Source organism: Elephantulus edwardii, unplaced genomic scaffold (assembly GCF_000299155.1).
Source record: "Elephantulus edwardii isolate Elephantulus edwardi_28Jun2011 unplaced genomic scaffold, EleEdw1.0 scaffold00048, whole genome shotgun sequence".
Taxonomy (NCBI): Eukaryota; Metazoa; Chordata; class Mammalia; order Macroscelidea; family Macroscelididae; genus Elephantulus; species Elephantulus edwardii.
This window is the reverse complement of record NW_006399798.1, coordinates 7,325,136-7,334,974: the sequence shown is the minus strand read 5'-3', so window position 1 is coordinate 7,334,974 and position 9,839 is coordinate 7,325,136. Positions and strand designations below refer to the sequence as shown.

The 9,839-nt window shown below is 52.3% G+C and overlaps 1 protein-coding gene across 1 annotated transcript in view; it reads left to right on the top strand.

Annotated features, from left to right (window-relative positions):
* The window catches only part of GPR142 (G protein-coupled receptor 142), a 9,755-nt gene extending 6,585 nt beyond the window's left edge, over positions 1-3,170 (top strand). The window contains exons 4-5 of the mRNA XM_006886390.1: positions 736-897; positions 2,272-3,170. Coding sequence (XP_006886452.1) covers positions 736-897; positions 2,272-3,170 — 1,061 coding nt within the window. The remainder of the gene's footprint in view (positions 1-735; positions 898-2,271) is intronic.
* The last annotated feature ends 6,669 nt before the right edge of the window (positions 3,171-9,839 follow it).

Sequence of the window (9,839 nt, the reverse complement as noted above, 5' to 3'; positions counted from 1 at the left end):
GGCACTCAGCTTACTTATACGACACCATGTGCCACTGAAAGTTGCTGCTGACTCTGGGTGACCCCGCGTGTCAGAATAGAATGGTGCTCCATGGAGTTTTTTGATGGCTGATTTTGGGGGAGTGGGTTGCCAGGCCTTTCTTCCGAGGCTCCTCTGGGTGACATTCAATTATTTATCAAGCCATCAACCAAGAGACAACGAGGGCCGTCCTGGCTCCACTTGTGCATTTCATGAGGGGGTGTGCTCCTGAGCTGGACAAGAGAGGAAACCAGAAGTGGTCTCTTCTTGGAGAAAGGACAGCTGTTAAGAGGCACTGGGCATCTGCAGTGGGTCACTGTGGGTCAGCCGTCCAGAGAACGCATTGAAAATACAGATGTCCTGGACCCACCATGGACCCTTTGGCCCAGGAACCTGTTTTGACTGTGATAGATGTGCAGCCAGTGAAGATGGACAGACACCCTCAGGAATAAATCAAGCGAGGACAGGTCCCCAGGGCAGCAAGAGACTGCTGGTGACCCCTGCCCATCAGCTGAGGAGCCGGGACAGGAAGAGGGGTGTAGGGGAGGTGGGCTTGGCATGAACTTTCATGGCCTTAAAGGTTATCACCTGACTAGGTTTGATTGGGGGTCAGCACAGAGCAGGGGAAAACTGAGGGACCTCAGAGTGGGGGTAGGGCCGCTGCCAGACCAGGGTGGATGGAGAACAAGTGCTCTAACCCCACCCTTCCGCCCTGCCCAGCTGGCCAGCCACGAGTGACCCTGCTGCCCACACCCAATGGCAGTGGGTCAAGCTGGGAGTTTGACGGTCCCTGGCCGGAGATCCCGGAGAGGTCCCCGTGTGTGGCTGGCATTGCCCCTGTCATCTACTACAGCATCCTGCTGGGCCTGGGGCTGCCTGGTGAGTAGGGGGCTGGGAGCTGGACATGTGGGCGGGGCAAGAAACAAGAGCCCCCCCCCCCCCAAGGCAGTAACCTTCGAGCTGGTCTCTGAGACTGAGAACCAGGCTCCCTGCAAGGGGGTGTCCTGGGGAGTAAAACACGGACAGGAGTGAAAATGGGACTTGAGTTGTAACATTCACTGGCTAAAGGCAGGCTTTCGACAGAGCAGAGCCCCCACCCCTTAGTGCCACCGTCAGGGTGCCAAAGGCACTCAGCTTACATCTCTGTATCTGTTCCCAGAACTGAAGTCCCCAGCATGGTGCATGGCTACAGGTGAGCACAGCCGGCTCGGCTTCTTGCTGTTGTTGTTGTTGTTGTTGTGTACTGCTGATCAAGAATCCTGGAGATTTCCCATCTTTCTCTCACTGAGCAGCTGGTGGATTCAAACCACTTGCCTTTGGGGTTGCAGCACGATTCCTTGCCACTAGGCCACCAGAGCTCCCTAGGTCTGTCTCAGCCTTGCTGTTGTTGACTGCCTTCTAGTCGAGCACGACTCATAGCAACCCTATGAACAAGAGGCCTGAAGCTTTTCTGTAACTATTGACATTTATCAAAGTTCATAGAGGTTCCAGAGGCGTGTTGTTTAGGGAAGTGGATGCTGCTCCTGATTCCTGTCTCAGCCGTAGGGTTCCCCAAGTCCAGTAAGAACACCTACCCCAAAGCTCCATTGTTGGGGGACATCAGACGAGCTGCCATTGAGTTGCCCCCACTCAGGATGGTGCCCTGTGTGCTAGAGCAGAATCGAATTCCGCAGGGTTTGCAAGCGGTGGTTTTTCTGGGAGAAGGCTCTCCAGCCCTTTCTTCGGAGGCTCTCTGAGTCTTCAGCCAGTTGTCAAGCGTGCTAACCACTTGCACCACACAGGGACTCCCTCTGGAGAACACGCATCTTGCTGTGTGTTGTGGAGTCAGTTCTGACTCCTGGTGACCCAGGAGGACAGGAGGCTCCAAGGCTTTCATTGTTACAAAACCGGATGCTGTGTCTTTTCTCCAGGAGTGGCTTGGAGGTTTGAACCACCAACCTTCAGGTAGTCGCAGAGTCCTCAGCCACTGAGCATCAACAGGGAGGGGTCACCGCAGGGACAGACAGCTTTCTGAGGCTGCTCTGGGAAGGAGCTGACCTGCATGGAAGGCTTAGCGGCATAGACGGGGCAGGGCTGGGCTGGTTCACGTCTGCGCGTCTGTGACCAAGTGGGCTTTGAGAAAGACCTAGAAAGAGGACACAGGAGCCAGGGCTGCCTCCAGCACACACGGGTGGGCATGATGGTTGGAAAGCCAGGCTTGAGTCCCCCTCTAACGCCTCTGCCCTCTCTCCCGGTGACCCCGGCTGCCCCCAGTCAATCTCCTGACAGCGGTGGCCCTGGCCCGCCTCGCCACCAGGACCAGGAAGCCTTCGTACTGTTATCTCCTGGCACTCACGGTCTCGGACATCGTCACGCAGGTGGTCATCGTGTTCGTGGGCTTCCTCCTGCAGGGCGCAGTCCTGGCCCGCGAGGTGCCACCGGCCGTGGTGCGCACGGCCAACATCCTGGAGTTCGCGGCCATCCACGCCTCGGTCTGGATTGGCGTGCTGCTGACGCTGGACCGCTACAGCGCCCTGTGCCGCCCCCTGCACCACCGGGTGGCCTCGTCCCCGGGCCGGACCCGCAGGGCCATTACCGCTGTCCTCGGGGCCGCCCTGCTCACCGGCATCCCCTTCTACTGGTGGCTGGACGTGTGGAGGGACGCGGAGCCCCCTGGCACGCTGGACAAGGTCCTGAAATGGGCCCACTGCCTCACCGTCTACTTTGTCCCTTGTGCCATCTTCCTGGTGGCCAACTCGGCCATCGTTCATCGGCTCCGCCAGAGCGGGCTGCGGCCCCACGTGGGCAAGAGCACTGCCATCCTCCTGGGGTTCACCACCCTCTTTGCGCTCCTGTGGGCGCCCCGGATCTTCGTCATGCTCTACCACCTCTACGTGGCCCCCGTCCACCACGACTGGAGGGTCCACCTGGCCTTGGACGTGGCCAACATGGCAGCCATGCTCACCACAGCAATCAACTTCGGCCTTTACTGCCTTGTCAGCAAGACGTTCCGGGTCACTATCCGAGAGGTCATCCACGACGCCCATCTGTCCTGCACCCTGGGATCTCGGCCAGAGGGCATCAACGTAGAGCCTGTGTTGAAGCTTCCAGGATTCCCCAAAAGGACAGAATCCTATGAAAGGGGGCCCAGCCACGGAGCTTGGGGTGCTTAGGGTCACAGGTGCTGGGACGTTTGTGGTTGTACCCCCAACAATGTTCCCAACACCATGCTTTGCGCTCTGGAAGTGGAGGCAGGAGGTCCTCCCTTGCAGGGTGTGAGGGGTCTCCGGGTATAAAGCAAGAGAACGTACACTCCCTTGTATCAGCTTCGCCAGCAACTTCTACTTCCTGAGAAGACAGGGGCTCTGTCAGGTACAGGCTGGTAGGATCCGCTGCCCTTGGTGTTCTTACACAAGGGATAGTCTCCTGTCATTTATGGATTCTTAGTGAGTGCTGGGTGAGTAAATGGTGGGTAAGTGGATGGATGGGTGGATGGATGGACGGATGGACGGGTGGACGGATGGGTACATGAATGAATTGGTACATGGATTGGGGATGGATGATCTGTGGTGGACGGATGCATAGATAGATGGACTTCCAGTGACAGTGCCCGGTGAAAAGGCTGGCATCTGTAGGATTCAAGGCATTTCCCAGTTCAGGAGACTCAAATGTGCTAGACTGAGCAGTGGGAGTAGTCTGCTTGAGGGACAGAAGTAAACAGAGCATGACTCAAGGGCGTCGGCCTTAGAGTGGACCCAGTGCTCCCAGTCCTGGGGTTACATGCCCTCCACTCTCACAGATCCTGCTGTTTCTGCCTAACTCCCTGCCCTGGAGTCAGAACTGGTTCAAACCACACCGACCTCCCCCTAAAAAAACCAAACCCATGGCCACTGAGTTTGGTTCCAACTTAGATAGATGCTAAGCATAGGCTAGATGCCCCACAATGTTTGCAAGGCTAGAAACCATCACGGCAGCTGACTGCCTCCTCTTCGAGGCTCCCTTGAAGCAGCTGCTGCGTTTGAACTGCTGACCTCTGGCTTAGCAGCCCTTCACTTAACCTACAGCAATACCAGCGTTCCTAGAACAAGTTTAAACTCGCTGTTGTTATTTCTGACAATAGTTACCCTTTATTGAATTTCCAAGGCTATAAATTACTTCAAGAGGAAACTGCCCATCTTTCTCCCACAGAAGCTGTGCGAGGAAGCTACCCATCTTTTCCCCCAGAGCTGCTGGTGGGTTTGAACCTGCAGCTTTGGGGGTGAGCAGAGCAGCTCCTACGGGCCCTCTGCCCCCAGAGCTCCTCACAACAGGTTCAGGGCTCAGAGTCCTCAGTACTGTTGGGAGAGAGGAAGCAGCCTCTCAGCCTAGGCGCCGGGGAGCGGGAAGGGAGGCTCAGCCGTGTCCTTCCTGGCTTGGCCTCCGATGACCCTCTGAGCCCACTCCCCTTGGAGTTCTGCTCCGTCCCTCCCCATCCTCTTAGGGCCTCTCCCTGCTTTCTGAGCTGTCAGCGGAGAAGCAGCTGGGAGAGATTAGCAGATGGGACTCCTACGTGCTCCAGCCACTGGGTAAACACATTAGCAGCCTAGACAGGCTGCTTTCTGCTGCTGGCCAGGCTGAGCTGACCTTTGCCCTGAATCTGAGGTAGCGGCTTGGCCGCCATCTGCACCCAGCTCCTTAATGGGCGATATCGGCCAGGAGCCAGATGGACACCAGGCACGCTCAAACTCAGCCGGCAAGTCAATCCCAGCTCATACCAACCCTCCACTGGGGGTCCAAGGCTGTAAATCTTAACAAGAGATTGCCCACCTTTATCTCTTGGAGCCGATGGTGGATTCGAACCACTGGAATTCCACGACCTCTTGGTTTAGCACAACACGCTACACAACATGTCCCAGAGCCCTGTGTGTCAGGCACACTGTGCAAACCAAATGCTCACCGCCTCTCTCTCTTCCTTGGACTGAGGCTGCCAAAGCTGGAAGTTTCAGACACAGAGTGAGATCCAGGCAGGTCCCCAGGCCTTTCGCCAAAATTCCAAACCCAGAGGATTTTTCTTCAGTTTACCGCAAGCCCATTTCATAGCAAAATGTGACCTGAACAGACAATATTGTTCTTGTTATGTGCTGCTAGGTTAATCTGGGCTCCTGGTCACCCGTGTACAACAGACGCAAACACTGTCAATCTTGTGTCAGCCCCACAATCATTTCTGGGTTTGTTGCAGCCACTCTGCCGCTTCCCCCGCGATGCATCCAGTTTCCACCAGTCAGTTCTTTAGGAAGTGGATGAGAGGAGAGTCTCTCCAGGCTTAGTCTGGAAGCTCCAGCGGAATGTGACCACCAGGGAGCATCCGGTGTTTGGAATCCCAATGGCATAAACTCCCAGCATCACCAACGTGCTGGCCACTAGAGCAGGACAGACTGATAGGCAAGTGGTATGTATGTATAGACCTCACTTGGCCAAGGTTGGCAGTTCAAATCCAGTGCTGTGGAGGAAAGCCCTGGCTATCCGTCTCAAGATTGCAGTCATAGAAAACCCCCGGGTGTACAGTTCTACTCAAATCGACTCAACGGCAACAGTTGTCTTTGTTGCTGTTATTGCGGACGCTTGTGCTTCATTGCAGACCACTCTGAGTGAGGGTCTGAGCTGCAGCCCATCCCCTCCTAGGACCTGACCAACACACCGTCTGGACCATACACACGACCTTTCCTGCATCAGAAATGTTTTAAATTCTAAAGCTCTCTGTTCAGAATAAGGATTTGTTATTGTTGTCAGTTACAGCTTGTTACTGTTGTTAGACGCCCTCAAAGTGGTTTCAACTTGTACGGACACTAAAACAGAACAAAACAGTGACTGGTACCCCCGCGTTCCTCACCCCCGTGGCCGTGTGTGAGCCACGGTGCGATCCATCTCATCAAAGGATCGGCCTCTTTTTTTTTTTTTTCTGGTCCTCCACTTTGCCACGCATGAGGTCCTTCTCCAGCCACTGGCCACCCCGATAGTGTGCCCCAAGAACCTGTGAGACAAAGTCCCACCCACCTAGATGCTAAGGAGCATTCTCGCTGTTCTCTTCCAGCATGGACTGGTTCATTCCTGGAGACGTATTTCATCGTCTTTGCCAATACCATATTTCAAAGGCATCAGTCCTTCTGCACTCTTCCCTACTCATTTTCCAGTGTTTGCGTGCGTATGAGAGAGTTGAAAAGACTGTGGCTTGAGTCAGGCACACCTTAGTCCTCAAGATGACACTTGTCCTTTCTAACAGATCTGTCCGGTGCAACATGCCGTTTAAACTTTTATGAAGCACATTGCCTTTGTAAGCATGATACTGAAGGGTATCATTAAATGAGTTATTAAATTATTGCCAAATCATGTACATGAAGGGTATTATTAAAAACACAGCTGTTCTTTCTTTTATGAGCTTTTGTCATTAAACTCTGGGTCTGGAGGAGAGAAGGCTGCTATGGTTTGGGTCGGCCCCTCCCTCCTTTTCTGGCATCAGTCACAGCGGTTAATCCTAATTAGCCGAAATCCTCTTGGAAATTCCGAATGCCTTCCTCACCGCTCCACCACCTTTGTTCCATTTGCAGCCCAATCTTAGGTTCTGTCATTAACCCCTTGTTAACATGTGAGGGTGGCGAGTATTAGTCACCTCTTTCTAAGCCTTTATTATTTGTTAACTCGTATTTGCTGCTCTGAGAGTTGGTTCCCACATTATTTTTCTGATCTCCGTATCTGTGCCCATATCAAAGACTCAACCCATTCCAGTGGGGCTGGAACCACTCACAGCCGATCCTCCGAGGATTCCCGGGCTGTAACTCACATAGGATCCTTCTGTCTCAGAGCCGTCACTGTGTTTGTGTGCCTTCCAGGCAGAACTGACCCATAGCCCACCCTCCATGGGTTCTCGGAGGCAGTTAACCCCACAGGAGGAGACTGTCCATTCTTCTCCTGTGGAGCAGCTGGTAGGTTTGAACTGCATGCCTTCGAAATTGCAGTTCAGCCTCTTTCCCATAGGCCACCAGATCTCCCAGACAATCCACCAGAGCTCTCAGAGTCACTGGTGGAGGGATTCAAACTGTCATGGAGACGCAGCCTTGGGTGAGCACTACAAGCCCCTACGGACGCTGCCACCAGAGCCCCAGCTAGGTCAAAGAGCAACGGTAATTTGGCAGTGCATCCAGTTTTTATTTTTTTTTAAATGTGTTTCTTCTTCTTTTTCCTCTTCCTCCTCCTCCTTCTTCTTCTTTTGTGTGTACCATCAAATCAGATCTGATTGGTACAGGAGGAGATTGTGCCTCCTTCAGCAGAGCATCTGGTGGATTCGAACCGTACACCTCTGGTATTGCAGTGCAGCTTCTTGCCACTAGGCCACCAGAGCTTGCCAAAGTGCATCCGGTTTTTAATGAAACATTTCTCTTGATTCAGCGTTGAATCTTTGCCTGTTAGAGACTGAATCGTACACACATTGCACTTCATTGAAATCTTAACCTGCACCTCAGGAGTGACTTTATTTGAAAGAAAGGTCTTTGAAGATGTAATTTATTGAGCTAATGCCATGCTGGAGGAGGGAGTCCTTCTGGGGATGAGAAGAGGCATCAACACAAACACAGACGGAAGAGGCTATGTGAAAACAGAGGCAGAGGTGGGAATGACATTGGGACACGGGATTGTCAGGGGCTTGAAGTGACAAGGAATTCTTTCCCTAGAGCTTGGGGCCCTGCTGACATCCTGTGTGGAGATATGTGGCCTCCAGACCATTACCTTGGGATGAAGATGATGTCCTGAGGTTAACTCTGTTCCTGGGACAACCCCAGGACACTCGTAGGCCCCTTTCTCTCCTCTACATTGGTGGTGCTGTGGGGTCGTGTTGGTGTAGCAGGTTCAAAGCCAGTTTTCTGTTCTTCACTTTACCAAGACTTCCTTCTTGAATGCTTGAAGGACTGCTCTTGAAATAGTAAACCTTCAAGGTTGACCCCTGTAGAGGTGCCTGAGGGGAGGTGTCTTTCATGAAGCAATTGCCCCTGGTAAATGGCTGTATTGTTGTTCGGGCCATTGAGTCAGAGAGACCATGTTGTTGTTGTGCGCCATCAAGTCACCTGCAACTCAAAGCGACCCTATGTACAATAGCCCTAAATCCTGCCCTATCCTGTGCCAACCTCACTGTCTCTGACACACCCACCCCAATTACCCCAGTCACTAAATCAATCCACCTCATAGAGGGTCTTCCTCTCCTGAGCTGTCCCTCCACCCTCCCAAGCATGACATCTTTCTCCAAGACTGGTCCCTCCTTGCAACATGTCCAGAGTATGTCAGACGAAGCTTCAGAATTCTTGCAACCTGGTTAACCCTCTCTAGGTTGAACCTGTTTGTTTTCTTGGCAGTCCATGGTATATTCAATACTCTTCTCCAGCACCACAGCTCAAAGGCATCAATTCTCCTTCTATCCTCCAGCTCTCTGATGTATAGCAAGTGATTGCAAAGACCATCCATGGTCTGTATCAGGAGCACCTTAGTCTCCAGAGAGACACCATTGCTCTTCATATTTTAGAGCGATCCCTAACAGCAGACTTTCCCATCACAATGCATCTTTTAATTTCCTGGCTGCTGGTGCCAAGATGTTGACTGTGGAGCCCAGGAAACTAAAGCCGTTAACAATCTCAATTTCTTCACCATCCATCCTGATGCTGCCAGTTGGCCCAGTGGTGAGATATTTTTGTTTTCTTGACATTGAGCCTCAATCCATATTGAAGGCTAGTCCTTGATCTCCTGCAGCAAGAGCTTCAGGTCCTCCTCAGTTTTAGCAAGCAGGGTTGTGTCGCCTGCATAACGCAGGTTGTTGATGAGTCTTCCTCCAATCCTGATGCCACACTTCTCATCATAGAGCCCAGCCTCCCAGAGAGAGACCCTATGGTTCTGAAAGAACTAAGTCAGGTATGGTCAGTTCCCACTCCACAGCACACAACAACAACAACAACAACAACAACAGTCTTTATACAACATCTTTGTCCTGAGGAAAGGCTCGTGGGTTCAAACACTGGTCTTTTGGTTAGCACCTGCTCACCTGCTCACTGTGCCACCAGGACTCTTTAAATTACTCAACTCATAAAGTCAAAGCCACCACTAGCAAGTCAGGTTTCAAGGCCATAAACCTTTCCAGGCGGGGACTACCTGCCTTTCCCTAAAGAGCAGCTGAAGGATTCAAACAGCCAGCCAACCAGTGCTTTTAAATTCCACCCTAAGATGTCTCACCTTTTTGTGAGCTCGGGTGGCCTAGTGGTGAGGAGCTGCACTGCCAACCTGAAGTCCCATAGTTCAAATCCACTGGTTGCTCCATGAGAGAAAGATGGGCAATCTCCTCCTGTGCTATTTACTGCCTCTGAAAACCCTCTGGGGGGTCAGTCATGGGTTGGTTCTGACTCGGTGGTACACAGTAATTCAGAGAAAGCTTGCTTTATTTTATTATCATGGTTGGGGTGCTGGTCACTCTTTCCTTTCTGCAGAATTGTTTGTTCTCAGACAGAAGGTCCTTACACTGTTTGCCAGATGAATTCTGGTTTCTTCTGCGTGTAACCCACTTCCAACATGGTTTATTGGTTCTCTTTGGGTTTCCAAGTCTGCACTGCTTCCTGGCATTAGAGCAGATCCTCCGTTTTTAAAAAGTATTTCTTATTGTTCTTGAAAATGTACACAGAACATGTAGCAATTCAACAATTTCCACATGTCTAATTCAGTGGTGCCGATAGAGCTCATTCGTTGAGTTGGGTAACCATTCTCACCCTCCGTTTCTGAGCTGCTCCTCCTCCCCATCCCACAAGCTGATGCTGTTTCCAGTGCTCATGGCAGAC